An 18,584-nucleotide genomic window follows, 5' to 3' on the forward strand; every position below is an offset into this window, starting at 1 on the left:
ATATTACAGTGAGTGTATAATGAGTCTCAAGGTCCACTGGAAGTTGAATCTTCTGCCATCTTGGATCTAGCGAGTTCTAACCAGTTTTTGTCATGTCCTATGGCCATGTCATTCTTTTAAAGGTTGTGCCGTGCCCCCTTCACTCCTGTTTCATTACCTCCTCAGAGATTTTACTCCCATATTCTTATGGGAAGCAGAGGGGTGACGGTCTGTCTTCTACAACTGCTTCAAGGCTGAGTAGGGGCGTCGACCCTGCCTGTCAGGGAGTAAAAATCTCTGGATGCCTGATCTAGGGGCCACAAGGGCAGGACAGCTCCTTGTTTTAAGTCCGTACCGGCTGGAAGCCGTCATCTTGATGTGGAACTGTTGTAACTGTTTCCTTAGCCTTCCTATGAATCTTCTTGATGATGAAGCACTTTTTGTAACAGTGTCAGAGTACAAAAATATCTATAAATGACAAAAGACTTAAAAGGCCTGATTAAACCTCTGATTACATTTAATTTAACATACGAAATAATCCTAGTTAAATACTTCTCTTTGAGATACCTCAGGGGCCCTCTAAAATATCCCAAAATTAGCTGGAAATCAAAAGAACTTTAATTAAAATTTGGTATTTCGGAAGTTTGTCAAAAAGATTTAAAACACTTGGTCAAATAAGATCATAGGTCACTGTGAGACAATAGTTACTTAGCCAAAGTGACAATAAAACATTTCAAACACAAATACAGATCACTTAAAAGATAAAGAACTTAAAACCTGTTAGCAAAGACAGTTGAACATTTTAAGAAAACTTGTCCTTTTAAGAGAGAGAAAGGCCAAATTCAAGTGTTGCACCAGCTTACTTTTACAATTCATTTACTCAATTAAATTTATTCTAAACTTAGTCAATCCTGACCATGCACAAAACCCTTTTCTCAGGGTCCACTTTCCACAAACCTTTTATCACCTTCTATATCCATCGCTTTATTTTTTTCCATCCAGAAACAACCAGAAGGCAGACTTTCTTTTCCCTTAATTAAATGCAATTCCATTCCTCACACTTTCTTTACTGAAAACACACAACCTACTTTCCTTAAATGTTTTTTTCACATCGAGTTACTTATTGACAAATCCATAACAGAATAAGGTCTTATTTGACCTCTAGTAAACCTGGGTACAACAGAAGTACTATACTTAACATTGATGACTCTATAAAGACGTCTATATTAATCAGACCAACCAGCTTAAGCCACCTTTAATACCAGATATCAGCCTAGTATTGAATATTTCCCAGATGACTTGAGCCTGAAATTCATTCCGGCCAGTTTTATATTTCTGAGTATTTATATAAGCTATAAGGACTTAATTTCCTTTAAGCCAATTAAATAGAGCTCTTTTATGAATTAATTTTGGCGATAGCATACATCTGCAACACACATAGATACATATGAACACACAAACACAGAGACCTCATAGTTCCCATTTCAAAATTTCAGCCCCGAGTCAGGTACAGTAATATAAAACCCATCATTTACAAGGGGTTGGATTCAAATTGGGCTTCTGGCAGATGGAACAAATCCAGGTCACCTGTCTAGATGGCTAAACCCTTTTTACTAATGTTTACAGAAAAGACACTTAGGATTTCTATTTATCCTTGACAAGTCAAGATCTAAATTACCCTCTTTCAAAATTTGCATTTTAAAAAGGTGGCAGAGAGAAGGGTTCCTGAGAAGACCCTTACCCTCTTTCAAAATTTGCATTTTAAAAAGGTGGCAGAGATAAGGATTCCTGAGAAGACCAGGTAGGATTGGAGTATTACAGGGAGATTGGCATGGCAACAAAAGCCCATAATTAATGAATTTTGAGATTAGGGGTTGGAGGCCTCTTTGAGCCTCTGGTTTTATGGGGTATTGGCGCCCAGAAGGGAAGTTATTAGTTTCCTGTAAGGTGATTTTTATAAGAGTGACAAACTTTGTTTTCCCTGGGATTCCCTGATCCCAGACCTGTGGATCTGTAAGTTTTTCAATTTCTGGGGGGAATATTTTGGGTTGGACCGTCCATGTCTTGTATAATACATAGTCCAGCCAAAAACACTCCTTGGCTTTGGTCTTCAGGGAGAGTAAGAGTTGCCCCCAAGACTGAGAAAATCCCTTCCCAATAATGGGCTGGGGCATTCAGGCATGACAAGGAGCTTATGAGTTTTAAGACTCTTTCCCCAGGTGCAAGTTAGAGGGGTGGTGGAATGTTTTAATTTTGGCTTTCCTTCAACCCCAACAATAGAGCAGGTTTCAGGGGCAAGGGGCCTAGCAAGAGAAGTCAGGACAGAATAAGTGGCTCCTGTGTCCACTAGAAATTGGACAAGCTTACCTGCCACATCAGTGGTCACCCGCAGTTCCTCCCGTGTATGATGACTGTCTTCTCAGGAGCCTTGGGAGGTCCCAGGTCCTGTCAATCAACCACTGCCATGACTGGCATGGGGGAATATCCTCACTCCCTTTGGAGCTGGGGCAGCCCTTCTTCCAGTGGCCCATCGTCTTGCAGAGTGGGCATGGTGTTTTGGGTGTAGGCTGGGGCCTGTTTCCTGAGCATTCCTTGCTCCAGTGTTCAGGACTCCCACAGCTGAAACTGGCTCCTTTCCCTGGTGGAGGTCTTCTAGGAGTACTTTTGGGGTGACCCGGAAGGAGGTGGCTTAGGTCTCGTCATGACAGCTGCCAAAATCCTGGCTTGCCGTTGTTCCTTCCTTAAATCATGCCGTTCCTTCTTTTCCTCCTCAGTCTGGTTTCTATTGTTAAAAACACTGAAGGCTGTGTCAATAAGAAGGTTGAGAGGGGTTAAGGGCCCCGTGGCAAGCTTTTGAAGCTTCCGACAGATGTAGGGGTTGATTGGCTAATGAAGTGGGTTGCAAATACAATGTGTCCCTTGAAAATATTTGGGTCTATATTCATATATTTTCTGAGGGCATCTACCAATCGGGGCTGAAATAGGGCTGGATTTTCATCTTGGCCTTGGGTGACCTCTTTAACCTTAACATAGTTAACAGGTTTAATTACACATCATTTCATCCCTTCAATGAGGCAAAGGATCATGTGATCCCTACTAGTGATAACCAGGCTGGCCTGGTTGATAGTCCCAATTGGGATCCATTAGAGGCACGGCTGTCAGGCCCAAAAGGTATCGATGTGGTTGGGCAACCTGTAATTCATCAGCATATGTTTGAACCTGTGACCAAATACGGGCCTTTTGCTCACTAGTGCAGCAGTGGGAAAGGACAATATTTACATCCTTCCAGGTAAGGTCAAAGGAGAGAGTCAGTGCCTGGAATTCTTCGGTGAACTGGCCAGGGTCCTCCGAGAATCTGCCTAAGCAGGTGTGGCATTGGTTAAGGTCAGACAAGGAAAAAGGGGTGTGGACTCTGGTAATTCCCTGAGGCCCACCTACTCCTTCCTGAAGGGGGCAAAGAGGCTCTGGCTGCATTTCTGGTACAGAAGGGTAAAGAGGTTTATAGCGCGGGGCAGAGGCTGAAGATGGTGGAAGAGTGTTAGGGCTTGGGTCTTCTGTCTGGGGCTCCTGTTCTTCCAGGTGTGCCACTACAGAGGGCTTTTGTGTAGCCTAAATGGGTCCCAGCCGGCCAGGTTCCCTAACCTAGGACTTGCGAAGCTCCAGGTTTTCTCTCAGGGCCATAAGAGCCTGTACATAAGGAACTTCTGTCCCATTTCCCCTGCCTTTTGCAAAAGATGTCTAACTGTAGGATTGGTATTACAGTTGAGGCTCCCATTTGCTGGCCAGGCCTCATCATCCTCAAGTTTATACTGGGACCAGGCTTCATTACAAAAGAAAATGAGCTTTTTTGTTTGAGAGAATCTAGAGAAAACTTGTCCCAGTGACTCAAGTTGCAACCAAGGGGTGAGTCCTTGGGGATGGAGGAGGTGTTTCCCATCGTTCCTTCAGGGAGAGGGTGCTCCTGTACCAGAGGGGAACACTAGCGTTAGGAGGTCCCATGGGAGCGCTCTAAGACAGGAGTGGTTCCAGGCATCCCCATCCACATAGTCCTGTTGACTTTATCTACAGTGGGGGTTAGCTACTCCCCCATGTGGCGGTCCTGTTGGCCCCAAAGTCCTGGGGCCTGTATCCTATCCTGGCATCTGTGGTACCCAGGAAGAGTGACCTTCCTGAAGGTTTCTCTATACAGTCTATAGATTAATTCCTGTGTTCTGGGATATGTTCCCCTGGAATGGACATCCTCATGGCTCTAAGACTTATTTAAGTCCCAGCCTTTTTTCCCTAAAAAGGTGGTAAGTTTCAGAAAACAGGCACTGGCCATAAGGGAGATGGTTTGTGAGAAAGAAAAAACTTCTCTTTTCCCTTCCCTTTTGCAGGCAGCACCCCTGGGACCTTGGTGCCATCCTCCTCCTCACCCCCTCCCACACATGCTCTGGCCAGCGGGCAGCGGGGCTGGGTGCAGGGGCTGATATGGCAGCCGAGGCAGAGGCACCGTGACTGTCGTTAGGGGGATGGAGGGCCCTGCAACCCTAGAAGAACACCCCCAATCACGTGACCCCAGGGAGGCAAGCACGGCAGATACGGGTCATTGCTCAGGCATGTATCCCTGGGGCGTGGCCATGCAGTTTGAGTCGCCTGGCCAGCCCTAACAGGGCATGGTGGCAGTGGGGTCAGGGTGGACTCTGGAGGGGGCCGGACAAACGCCAGGAGGCAGGTGGTGAATGATGGTCCCACCACCGTGGTGAGGCCCAACCACGTGGGGAGGAACCATCCCCCTCCTAATACCCGGGGGTATATGCACAGACAGCCTACTGCTTGAGGGAGCTCCCGAAGGGACTGCAGCCGCTGTAACCAGGGCACAAACTCTAAGTAAGGTTGTATTCCATATTTTTACACAATTGGACCTGTTAACAGTTAATTAAATGGTGGATGAGGCAAACCCAGAAGGCAAAGATCCTGTGGTTCAGGTCCCTAGATGCCTGTGAGGATGACTGGCAGTAAGGCTGTGCCTCTCAAGCCCAAGGGAGGTGAGAGGCTAAGTCCAAAAAGGTGACAGAGAGTAAGAAAGCAAAAGAGAGAGAGTAAGGGAGAGAGTAGGAGAGAATGGGAGAGTAATGGTGGGAAATAAGGTAGTCCCTCTCAAGCGCAAGGGAGGCGAGAGGCTGAGGCTTACCGAATTCTCCTGGCTGGCTCACCAATATGTTCCCAGTGAATCTGAGGTTCTTGCTTCGTTCTAAAAGAATTCGGAGATGAAGTGATAGGTAAGAAGTGGAGTGTGGACCATCTCAGAAGATGAGAGGCCTTGGGAGAAACACACTCCACAGACAGAGCATGGGCCATCACAGAAGGTGAGAGAGCACCACAAAATATGGTGTGGTTAGTTTTTATGGGCTGGGTAATTTCATAGGCTAATGAGTGGGAGGATTATTCCAATTATTTGGGGGAAAGGGGCAGAGATTTCCAGGAATTGGGACACTGCTCACTTTTTGGTCTTTTATGGCCTTTTATGGTTAGCCTCAGAACTGTCATGGTGCTGGTGGGTGTGTCATTTAGCATGCTAATATATTACAATGAGCATATAATGAGGCTAAAGGTCCATTGGAAATCGAATCTCCTGCCATCTTGGATCTAGTGAGTTCTAACCAGTTTTTGTCATGCCTATGGCCATGTCATTCTTTTAATGGTTGTGCCCTGTTCCTTTCCCTCTTGTTTCAATAAGAGATTTAGCCTTATGGGCCTTTTGGTGCCACTATAAATGATCTATAAGTAATCTGTAGCTTTCAATTTTTAAAAGATACCTTTCTAATAATTTATGACTAAAGTAACTTTTAAAAAGTCCTTTGTATTTCTCTACATTTTTTCTTTTAAAAGATAAATAGAGTTTGTAAGCCATAAAATACCTAACACCTTTCTGTTTCTGTTTGCTTTTTTTCCTCCTGATCAAGGTACTACATCTTTCTACCCATGGAAATGGAAAGATTGGTATGAATCTGCAGTTATTTTAAAAATTTCTGTGCTTCATAAGTTATGGTGGACCAAAAGTTGCCTTAGCTAATTTTGCTAAGCTAATCTGTACATTTCTACTCACATAAGGAGTCTTTTAAGAAGGCTCACACTGCAGTACAGTGATTCTCAAGCTTTCACCAATGGACTGTTTTTTTTTGTTTTTTTTAAAAAATATTTCCATCCATTGCAGATTGATACTTTGGTAAAATACAATAAAAATTAATTACTAGAAAAATATTGAGATACAAAATAAAAGCCCCATCTATTATAATAGACATAAAATGGCTGTCAAATATAAAAATGTTTGAATGTTTTATTTTCTGTTTCTATGATTATCTTGTCATAAACCAGTAAAAGGACCACACTCTGAGTAGAGCTGATAAGAATACACGCACAGACATTACCACCTGCTCATCTACACTTCATCTGAGTGGACCAGGATAACTGAAGACCAACAGGATCTCCAAATGCCTTCCTGTCCGCATTATCTTAAGTCACTGTTTACAGAATAGCCACTTCCCACTTGAAGAATAGTGAAAACTAAAGTAAATATGGGGGAAATGGCAGGAAGCTCAGTTGCTGTGGCAGCAACTCTACATTTTCCAGCTTAATGTTTCAACCTGAATGACCTGGAGTTGGAAGGATGTGCTGTGGAATTTGGGAGAGAGGCTAGAAGAAAACCAATTAGTCCCTCACCAAGTATTTAACAGGCTGGCAAAGGAGCTGTGTTGGAATGTTGGCTCTACATTTGCTCAGCTGTGTCTGCTTGGCAAGGTTACCTTCTCTGAAGCTGTTTCCATGTATATAAAATGGGGACAAGGATGCCTCTGGTAACCGCAGCGGTGGTTCAAAGGTTTCAATATGGTTGGTAATGGATGTTAAATTCTAAAGTGTTGTGCGAATATAAAGCATTAAGCAACTCTTTTCTAAAAGTTGAGCTAATTAGAAGTTGGAAAAATGGTTAAGACATCAGCTTTATGTTTGTTTATCATTAGGAGAAAACGTCCTATATTTGTCCTATAAATGTCCTATGTCCTATATTTGTCCTATAAATGTCCTATGTCCTATATTCAAATTTACAGATGGTAAAGACAGGGAGTGCATTTGTGGGTGGAAGATTTGTTTTCTCTAGTTTATTTTTAAAGCCATTCTCTGTGGTTGAACTCTCTCTACACCCTCTCTCTTGGTCTTTCATTCACTTTCACTTTCCTACTCCTGTTCTTTGTTGATACCTTAGATACTTGGAGCTAAATTCAAGTCTCTGAATCTCACTTTAGGATGGGAACTAAGAGGAAGTTCACCATGGAGAAACCCTGTCTCTTCGAAGCAGCAAAGTGACATAAGTGCTACTCAAAAGTCAGTGACCAGAGCTGGGTCTTTGCTTTAAAGTTTGCTGTTTCCTATCTGCAAGTTCACTTCCAGAAATTTATCCTATAGACATACTTCACAAAGATCATTGTGTAAGGATTATCAAGGAGGTCTGTAAAAGTGAAAAACTGAGACCAATCTAAACATCTGAAAGAATGACTAAAATTACGCTGGAGGGGTCCCAGACGCAGGCACTCATTTTTACTTCTCTAATAGTTGAGCTCAAATGGCCAAGGAGTTTTTCTACTCCCGGTATTCTGGCTTCCCTAGCTTACGCACCAGAAAAACTTCCATGTTATACTGTCTTTGTTTCCCTATTTACTGATTGTGAGCTTTGTAGAACAGACTATACTTGGCCTGAAATTTGGTAGATGAGGGAGAAGTTTGAGATAGAAAAGTAACGTACAATCTGGAAAACTTCCTGATAACTTAGTGAGTATACCAAGGAGATTAGGCCAGTGGCAGAATCTCTTCTTCCACTCGATTCTATTCACGGCTTCTCTTTTAACCTTCTTTACATGTAGTCCCATCCCGATCCCCTTGAGACCCAAAGAGGCAGTAAGAGAGAGCTCTGATCGGTGGTAACAAGCCTAATGGAAATCATATATTTACCCTTTAAAACTTCACCATCTGATTTCTTTGCCAGAACACCATGAAATCAAAGTGGTATTCCTGATAATCTCATGTTGACTGGGAATTCTAACTGGCATTTATGTATTGTTATTGAATAAAAAACAGGAAACTGAATTATTATTTAATAAGTTCACTTTGTTTAGTAAGAAAAAGTCTTTTCAAACCATGAGGTACCTGAGGGAAAAGTACTTTCTAGCATATTTAGAACTGCCTGAACAACCAGGAGTCTTGCATCAAAAGAATTTAACCTACATGTGGGTGCACTTGATAAGGTCAAATCTGAAGCTAAATCTTTTGATTTTACATTAATAGGGCTCTTTCTCCCTCTCCCAACATTCAGTCTTTGCTAAACTTTACATAAAACTCACCAATATTATAAAACATTCAAAAAAACAAACAACCCAATTAAAAAATGGGCTGAAGACCTAAATAAATTTCTTTAAAGAAAACATACCAATGGCCAACAGGCACATGAAAAGGTGCTTAACATCGCTAATTATTAGAGAAATGCAAATGAAAACTACAATGACGTATCACCTCACACCTGTCAGAAGGGCCATTATCAAAAAGTCTACAAATAATAAATGCTGCAGAGGGTGTGGCAAAAAGGAAACCCTCCTACACTGTTGATGCGAATGTAAATTAATACAGCCACTATGGAGAACAGTATGGAGGTTCCTTAAAAAACTAAAATTAGAGCTACCATATGATCCAGCAATCCCACTCCTGGGCATATACCTGAAGAAAACCAAAATTCAAAAAGATACATGTACCTCAATGTTCATTGCAGCACTACTTACAAAAGCCAAGACATGAAAGCAACCTAAATGTCCATCAATAGATGAATGGATAAAGAAGATATGGTATATATACACACACACACACATATACACACAATGGAATATTACTCAGCTGTAAAAAAAGAATGAAATAATGCCATTTGCAGCAACATGGAAGGACCTAGAGATTATCATACTAAGTGAAGTAAGTCAGAGAAAGACAAATATCATATGATATCACTTATTTGTGAAATCTAAAAATATGATACAAATGAACTTATTTACAAAGCAGAAACAGACTTCAGACATAGAAAACAATTTTATGTTTACCAAAAGGGAAGGTTGGGGGGGGGTTGATAAATTAGGAGTTTGGGATTAACATATACACACTACTGGGAATTCCCTGGCAGTCCAGTGGTTAGGGCTCCACGCTTCCACTGCAGAGGGCACGGGTTCAGTCCCTGATTGGGGAACTAAGCTCCCACAAGCTGTGCAGCACAGCAAAAACAAAGAAGAAAAAAAACATATACACACTACTATATATAAAATAGGTAAACAACAAGGACCTACTGTATAGCACAGGGAACTATATTCAATATCTTGTAATACCCTATTGTGGAAAAGAATCTGAAAAAGAATATATATGTATATAACTGAATCACTTTGCTGTACACTTGAAACTAACACAACATTGTAAATCAACTATATTTCAAAAAAATTTTTTTTAATATTATAAAACATTGAATTTCCTGAAAGAGGAAGAGATTCATAGGTGATGGAGTTATGCACCTTAGTTAACAAGAGGAAGCCATCTTGGCTGAAGGAACAAGTCTGATGTGATAGGAAGATTGCCCAAGATATTTATTTTTGTATATGCCATTTGAAATAAAAATTTTTCAGTGAACAAACAATTACAATGTATCCATGCTATGAATTGCATTGTGGAGGCAATAAGAATATTTAGGAATAGGTAGAGACATGAAATAATGCCCAAGAAACATTAAGGGAGAACAAGCAAGTTGTAGGGTAATGTGTATAATAGAATCCCATTTGCCTAAAAAGAAAATAGATTAAATATGTATATTGTGGTCCATGTATATATAGACAGATATTTTCATATATGCATGAGCAAGTCTAGAAGGATACACCTGAATTTAACTATTGCATAGGAAAAAAGGAGAGAGAACTTTTACTTTTTACTTTAGATATGGACTCCAATATCATTTTAATTTTAAAGAACGATTCATCCCCTTTGTAATTAAACCAAACACCCACCTAATGTTGAAAATGCAGTGGAAGGACTTCCCTGGTGGTCCAGTATCTAAGACTCCCAATGCAGGGGGCCCGGGTTGGATCCCTGGTCAGGGAACAACTAGATCCCACGTGCCGCAACTAAAAGTTCGCATGCTGCAAATAAAAATCCCGCGTGCCGCAGCTAAGACCTGGCGTAGCCAAATAAATAAATAAATAAATAAATATTTTTTAAATAAATAAAGGCAGTGGAGATATCACTTACATGTGGAATCTAATTGAAAAATGATACAAATGAACTTATTTACAAAAGAGAAACAGACTCACAGATCTCAAAATCAAACTTATGGTTACCAAAGGGGAAACATGGGGGGAAGGGATAAATTAGGAGATTGGGATTAACATATACACACTACTATATATAAAATAGATAACTAATAAGGACCTACTGTATAGCACAGGGAACACTACTCAGTATTCTCTAATAACCTATATGGGAAAAGAATCTGAAAAACAATGGATATATATATATATATATATATATATATATATATATATATATAAAACTGATATATAACATTCACTTTGCTGTACACCTGAAACTAACACAACATTGTAAATCAACTACACTCCAATATAGAAAAAATTTAAATAAAAAAATTAAAATAAAATAAAAGGCAGTGGAAATAGTGGACTCAGTATCCGTGTTCTCAGGGTTTGGAAAAGCTGACAGTGGGGATGGGTTATGGGTGTGCAGAGAGGTGCATGTGCTGGAGACTCGCACTGTCCCTTAACAGAAGCTGAGCTCTGGATCGACACACTATCAACTACCACAGGGATTTGCTCTGCTTTCAGTAAACTAGAGGCGTCTGAGGCTTCCCTGAAAACTGGGCAGAAGAAACATGCTGGATATATAAAGGCTGATGACAGAGAGAGGGTTTCCCTTTCCCCAGTCTCCCCTCCCATGTCGTCATAGGGGGCTGTATTTGCGTCTGGGCCCTGGGATTTCACCCCATCACATTTGGTTCCTCTTGGTTCCACCTCCTAACATTCTATTCTGCCACGTCTTCTCTGCCCTCGTTACAGTTATCTAGCCTTTCCAAACCCTATCCTCTCTCAGGGCTTGTTTCTACGGCCCTGCACTGAGCAAGGTATCTTGATAACCTTCTTATCTCTCACTGCCTTGGCTCCTCAGCTTTGTGCGGTACCATTTCAAATCAGAGCAAGCGTGACGTCCTGTGGAGCATTTAGCATCTCATGTGGGCTCCAGAGGACAGGGGTGCTCTGTTTCAGCAATCCTTGCATACCTGGAACAGCATGAAATGAGAAAGAACAGTGTGTCCCTTTTGGGTTTCTAAGATCACAATCTCTGAGAGGACATTCTGTCGACAAAGCACGTTAAGTTCTGGCGTCTTATGCACCGTTGAACGAGGTGATAACAACTGCTGCATCCTCATTTCAGCCCCTTCTAGAAGCAGGAAGGACTCTATTGAATCACAAGTCACATTCCAGAAGCAAAAACTTCAAATTAGTCTTCTGGTTACAATACAGGGGAGAATAATGGCGCTAATAAAGTGTGGCTTTTCTGAATTGCTGAAGAATGTTTATGGTTAGAATCAATGTGATTAATTCCATTGTCATGAAAAAAACCTGTCAGGTCCCTGGCTGTGGCTGAGGGTTTTGCTTCTGTCTACAGCTGGTGGAAACCTCTCCCAGGGCCTCTGAGTTCTCCGCAGGGATGGGCTCACACACAAAGGACCAGAGCTTTGTTTGCAGGTTTTATTTCAGTCTTTAAAATGGTTTTTTTTTTTCCTCACAGCTTGAAACATAACTTATAGTTTAACATGTTCAGTGGCTAAACCTCTATGATTTAATATTTTCTTTTTTAAAAAATAGACAAAACCCCCAGGCTCAAGAATCAAGAACTTTCCACAGGAATATTCAAGATGGGGGGAGCTTAAAAGTGCAAAATAAAGACATGGAAAGCTGAGGGAATAACCTTTCATGAAGATTTGGGGCAGGGGCGGGGCACAGATTTAATTTACATCTGGGTTTGTGCCTCTCGCTGGGTGTTCTTTTCCATCTCTCCTTTTATTACAAAGATTACCACCCCTGACTTCTCATAAGCTGAGAGGTAGAGTTCTGGAAAGCAGGTAGTGTCAAGAGGACAGAGGCTCTAGCAGCTACCCAGATCCAGTCTGGTTTCCTGCTGATGGGTGTGAAAAAGGACGAAGAAATGATCAGATTATCCTTGACCCTCTCTGGCACTTATCCTGCTTCTTCGCGGCACTGGAGACCAGTATAAGAAACCCATCCTTCATGGCATAGGTCTGGTTCCCCTGATTGCTGTCCAGGGAAAAGGGTGCAGGTGTATGTGTTTACACATGTGTCCAGGAGGTGGCCTGAGGTGAGACCCTTCTGTGTGTCATATACTTAGGCTACAAATCAGTCGTGTAGATCAACTGCTCTCTCACCTTCTGAGTCAAGTAGTGCCTTTGGAGCTCTGCTCTAGATCACTGATAGCCCCAAAAAGATCCCTTCCTGTAACCCCGGATTCAGTATTCAGGGAAAAGCCTCATACTAACGTCTCCAGGTAACTTCCGGAAAAGATGTGGACATTGGAGACTTGAAGAGAGGGAGAAGAGAATGTTCTAGCTCTCCTTCATGTTTGTGTGGGTAAATTTGCAGCTGAGGGCTGGGGACACAGCTACTAAGCTCAAATTCCACCAATAATTGGGATGGTACCTTTGATCTGTAGCTAAGAATGTTGGAGAGGGAAAAGAGAATGGAAGATAAATTCATGCCTGCTTTAGAGCTTGCCGAAAGGAAGCTGGGATGGAGAAACTCAGGCAAACGCGGTGGCCAACAACTTTAGAGAATAACGGCCAAGGCCGGCTGTGATCCAGTCCCCACTTTCACCTGGGGCCCCAATACCCCAGGGTATTTTACATTTTCCAGGACTCAGCATAGTGCTTATTGCTTTCTAGGCTCTGGAAGATTCCTCATGCTTTCCTTCCATTGCTCGGAGTGCTCTGTGCTACTGTGGGCCTCACGTGATACCCTGAGGGTGAGGTAGGTGCGGGCCAAGTGTTCCTCAGCCCAGCTGGGAGCAAGCAAGGCTCTGACTTGACAGGAAGTGTGAGTGGCTGAGGGGGACAGATTCGAAGCCCTCGCTGACTTTCCAGTTGTCCCTCCCACCGTGCAGGCCCAGCCTTCACACAGGTAGTGTCACCCAGTTTGTCAGGGGGCCATCTGGAAGCCAGACTCTGCCCATGGTGGAGATGAACTGTTTTCCTCACACTGGCCTACACTGGGGCTGTAGAAGGGAAAAATCTAATCAACATTGGAGTAAGAGAGAACGAGAAAGAGAATGTTCTCCCTATCCCTTGTTCCCAATGCTGGTCCCTGTGGAACAAATTAAGCTCTTCTCCCTAAAGCTCCAGGCCACGGAGGTGGGGGGGGTTCCTTTCCCTGCTCTGAGCAGGTGCTCTAACGCCTCAGCTCTCACAATAGCTCCCACAGCAGAGGGCTGGAGGAGGCCACAGGCAGAGGAGACCGGAGCACAGACAGCTTGCTCTGGTGCTGGTTGCACACTTGATCTGGAAATCCTCTGGCCTCTGGTACGGGGACCCCTCCAATGGCCATCCCCCCGCCAGAGCAGAGCGTAGTGAGGAAGCAGCCAGGGCCTGCACGGGGCCACTGCTGACGCGTCCACACGGCCCGGGAGCTGCAGCCAAGCACAGCTGTGGCTCAGAGCCTGCACCCCTCTCCTCTTTGAACTCCACGCCACTGGAACTGCCTTTATCCAATCCAGAGTCCAGCTCCAGGCAGTCAACATTCAGTCAACGTCCTGTCAACATCCAGCTGTCCCATCAGGAACCAGTGTGTGGCACAAGAGGCTTGGGGTGGACTGGCCGTGTTTGCCCCTTTCGTTGGGAGATAACGTTTTCCTCTGGAGGTAGGAATGTAACTGGGCCCAGCCTTGGCTAACATTCCACATCTTGCAGCTCGATCTCCTCCGTTGTGCTTTCTGCAAAGCAAAAGACACATCCATGAGTTGCCAATCAGCCGGGGCTGGTTTCTTTTTTTTTTTTTTTTTTAAACATCTTTATTGAAGTATAATTGCCTTACAATGGTGTGTTAGCTTCTGCTTTATAACAAAGTGAATCAGTTATACACATACAATATGTTCCCATTTCTCTTCCCTCTTGCATCTCCCTCCCTCCCACCCTCCCCATCCCATCCCTCTAGGTGGTCACAAAGCACCGAGCTGATCTCCCTGTGCTATGCGGCTGCTTCCCACTAGTTATCTATTTTACGCTTGGTAGTGTATATATGTCCATGCCACTCTCTCACCCTGTCACATCTCACCTCACCCCCTCCCCATATCCTCAAGTCCATTCTCTAGTAGGTCTGTGTCTTTATTCCGGGGCTGGTTTCTTGGTGAGAACAAGATGTGACAAGGGCCACCTTTGGCCATCCAAGCCACGAATCGATTATCACAAGGCCCAGAGAATTACCTTTGAGCTTGTGTCTTCTCTTCCTCTGGAATTTATACGCACACTTATTACAAACCCACATGAGGCTGATTAACACTGCAGCCACGGCAGCGAGAAGAGCAAGGAAGACAGCGACAAAGTGGAGGTCTTCATAGAGGATCTCTACGGGGCGGGGGGAGGGGAGGGGGAGATAACGTCTCTTTTAATATCATGAAGTCGGCCTCCGCACACTCACAGCTCTGAGAGGCGCCGGGGCCCCTGGGGGGTGTCTTACCCGACACGTGCAGCACGATGGTGCCAAACTGACTGCTCCCCAGGCGCTCAGTCACCGTGATGACGTAGTAGCCGGAATCCCTCACACCCACACTGAAGAGCTGGATGGAGCCGTTGTCGAAGGTGCAGACCCTGTCCTTGTGGCTTTGGGAGATGTTGGCCTGAGTCCCTGGCTTCCACTCCACGATCTTCTGCACTCCCCAGTTGGACGTATACTTCCATTCGATAGTGGGGATGCCATGGCAGGAGTATGCAACCGAGAGCAGGATGTCCTCTTCCACCGTGGCATTGATGGCTGCCTGGGGAATGTACAGGGACACGCCCTGACCTGCGGGATGGAGTGCTAGACTTGGCGCCACTCATATGGACTCACAGTGAAGTGAACTTCTATAACACATTCATTTATTTAGCACGTATTTATTGAGTGCCTGTTACATGCCAGGCTCTCTTCTAGGTTCCAGTGCTGATGCCACAATGGTGAATGTCATGGACTGAATGTTTGTATCCATCCCCCGCCTCCCAATTTCTATGTTGAAGCCCTAACCCCCCAGTGTGGCTGTATTTGGAGATGGGGTCTCTAAGGAAGTAATTAGGGTTAAATGAGGTCATAAGGGTGTGGCCCTGCTCCAGTTGGATGTCTTTTTTTTTTTTTCCTGCCATGCCAAATGGCATGTGGGATCTTAGTTCCCCGACCAGGGATCGAACCTGACTCCCCTTAACTGGAAGTGTGGAGTCTTAACCACTGGACAGCCAGGGAAGTCCCCTGGATTGGTGTCTTCATAAGAAAAGTCTCTCTCTCTCTCATTCTCCCTCTCTCTCTCATGGGCACATATGGAGAAAGGACCATTTGAGGTCACAGTGAGAAAGCAGCTGTCTACAAGCCAGGAAGAGAGTTCTTCTCAGAAACCAAACCCTGCCAGAACCTTGATCTTGGACTTTCCAGCCTCCAAACTGTGCGAAAATAAATTTCTGTTGCTTAAGGCCCCCAGTCTGTGGTATTTTATTATGGCAGCCCAAGCTAGGACAGTGAACAAAACACAAGGTTACTATTCACTATTCCCTAGAGCTTTCATTGTATAAGGGAGACACACAAGGGTTAAATAAACACATGAGATCATTTTAGATAACAAGTGCTTTAAAGATAATAAAATAGGGTACTAGTGGTGGGTAGGGTACACAACATGAGACAGGATGGTCAGAGAGGACCTCGCTGAGAAAATGAACCGGGACCCAAACGACAGGGAGGACAAGGAGGGAGTCACGCGAAGACACACGTTTCAGGCAGAGGGAACAACTACAAAGAGTGAGGTGAGAGTGAACTGGTATGTCTGAGGGACAGAAAGAAGGCCAGAACGCAGAATGCAGGGAGCCATGGGGCGAGTTCAGGAGACAAGGCTGGAGAGCTAGGCAGGACTTGGGTCATGACGTGAGAGTCAGGGGTGGGTTTTACGCAAGGGTGATGGGAAGCCATAGGAAGGCTTAGGTGGGAAGGTGACATTCTCCATTAAGCTTGAGAGAGTCCGCTGTGGAGAACGTCTGGGGGTGAGGGGGCCAGAGTGGAGGCAGGAAAAACAGTCAGGTGGCTGCCGCAGAGACTAGATAAGAGACGGAGACATAGCCTTGGAGATAGTGAAAGGTGGTCTGATTTAGGATGCATTTGGAAGCAAAGAGGACAGAACATGCCGATAACTAGCCGTGGCAGTGGGCGAGGCAAAGAGGCATCAAGCTGAGATTTCTGCATGAGTGTGTGGATGAACAGTAGAGCCGGGCTTCCCTGGTGGCGCAGTGGTTGAGAATCTGCCTGCTAATGCAGGGCACACGGGTTCGAGCCCTGGTCTGGGAGGATCCCACATGCCGCGGAGCAACTGGGACCGTGGGCCACAATTACTGAGCCTGCGCGTCTGGAGCCTGTGCTCCGCAACAAGAGAGGCCGCGATGGTGAGAGGCCCGCGAACCGTGATGAGGAGTGGCCCCCGCTTGCCACAACTAGAGAAAGCCCTCGCACAGAAACGAAGACCCAACACAGCCATAAATAAATAAATAAATAAATTTATAAAAAAAAAAACAAAAAAAAAAACAGTAGAGCCACTGGCTAAGATCGTATATGTCATGAAATATTTTATTACGTAGGTACCATGCACAGGCCCTGCGCTAACTGCTTTACACACGCCACGTCATTAAAGTGTCACACAACCCACTACAGTTCCATCAAGGATATAAGAAACTTCAGTGTCAACAGGATTAAGTAGCTTGTCCAAGTTGACCCTGCAAGGCTGAGATTCACACAAGGGCTGCTGACTCCAAAGGTCAGATATTTAACCTCTATGCTCAAGTCAAAGGTCAGTGGTTGGGAGTTCAGGGCACAGAATGTGACAAATCCCCTCCACCTCCACCCTCCCCACACAGAGAACGGTCAGGGCTGGCTGGAGACTGGATAGTGAATAGGGCAGGATTCAAGCTGGAGCCCATGCCTCTGTTTCCACCGCTACTTCCTGTTTAGCCCCTCACTCTTTGGGTGCCCAGTTGCCCCAGGGCCCCTGCTGTGTGGCTTCAGGTAACCACGCCTGTTACTTTTCCAGACTTTTCTCATTGTCCTCTCCCATCCCCAGAGTATCCCATTACCATCCCTCTCCTAAGGCTCGGTTAAGTGGCCAGAGATAATCCGATAGGTTCCATGCTGAAAAACTGGGAGGTAATAATGGCTTTCAAGAGTTATAGCTGTCGGGACTTCCCTGACGGCCCAATGGTTAAGAATCTGCCTTGCAATGCAGGGGACACAGGTTCGATCCCTGGTCGGGGAACTAAGATCCCATATGCCATGGGGCAACTAAGCCTGTGCGCCACAACTACTGAGCCCGCTCACTCTGGAGCCCACACGTCACAACTAGACAGCCTGCGTGCCGCAACTGCTGAGCCTGCACAGCACAACTAGACAGAAGCCTTTGTGCCTCAACGAAAGATCCTGAATGCCGCAATGAAGATCCCGCATGCCGCAGCTAAGGACCGTCACAGCCAAAAAAAAAAAAAAAGAAAAAAAAAAAGTTACAGCTGCCACGTAACAGAAAAATATTTTCTCCCCAACCCTATTTTAAAAAATGTTAAACTCACAGAAAGATTGAAAGCCAAGTACAATTAACATCTATATACCCTCTCCTAAATTCACCAATTATTAACATTTTGCCGCATTTGCTTTTTCTCTCTCTCTCTCAGGTAGAAAACAGAGGTTAAATTCCAGGTCAGCCCTTGGAGGGCAGGAATTAGGTGCTTTCTTCATCTCAGTGTTCCCTGTACCCAGCACAACGCCTGACACATAGTGATTGGCCAATAAACGTTTGTTGAATGAATAAGTGAATGACTGATTATAGCAGCAAGAAGGCGAGCCAATCTGATAGAAATGTTGCTGCTTCAGTGGTTTGAAAAATTAGGCACATCTAAAAGCTTATACACACATAGCAAAGAGAACTGTAATTTACTCAAGGATTTATGTGCCCATTGCTTTATTATCTATTTATTACGTATTTTAAAATCCTTCTCTTTTATTTTTTACAGGAGTCAGCAACATACCCATGTAGCTAGGAAATGGCAAAGGTGGGATTTGCATGCAGCTCTGTCTGATTCAAAACCCACAGTTTTTCCACTCTACTTGGTGACTACTGATCGATCTATCATTTATTTATCTGTATCTTCTGATTTCCCTGACCTCAAATATGAGCAGCTGGGATTATGATTACCGTAAGATTTGGAGAACCATATTTAGAACTAATGACAAATCTGGATCATCAACTATTTGTATTAC

At 44.2% G+C, this 18,584-nt stretch overlaps 1 protein-coding gene across 1 annotated transcript in view; it reads right to left on the reverse strand.

Annotated features, from left to right (window-relative positions):
- Positions 1–10,617: 10,617 nt before the first annotated feature.
- Positions 10,618–18,584, reverse strand: part of VSTM5 (V-set and transmembrane domain containing 5) — a 32,710-nt gene continuing 24,743 nt past the window's right edge. The window contains exons 2-4 of the mRNA XM_057553327.1: positions 14,790–15,116; positions 14,537–14,677; positions 10,618–14,046 (exon numbers count right to left, since the gene is read on the reverse strand). Coding sequence (XP_057409310.1) covers positions 14,003–14,046; positions 14,537–14,677; positions 14,790–15,116 — 512 coding nt within the window. The 3' untranslated portion in view covers positions 10,618–14,002. The remainder of the gene's footprint in view (positions 14,047–14,536; positions 14,678–14,789; positions 15,117–18,584) is intronic.

Source organism: Balaenoptera acutorostrata, chromosome 9 (genome assembly GCF_949987535.1).
Source record: "Balaenoptera acutorostrata chromosome 9, mBalAcu1.1, whole genome shotgun sequence".
Lineage (NCBI taxonomy): Eukaryota > Metazoa > Chordata > Mammalia > Artiodactyla > Balaenopteridae > Balaenoptera > Balaenoptera acutorostrata.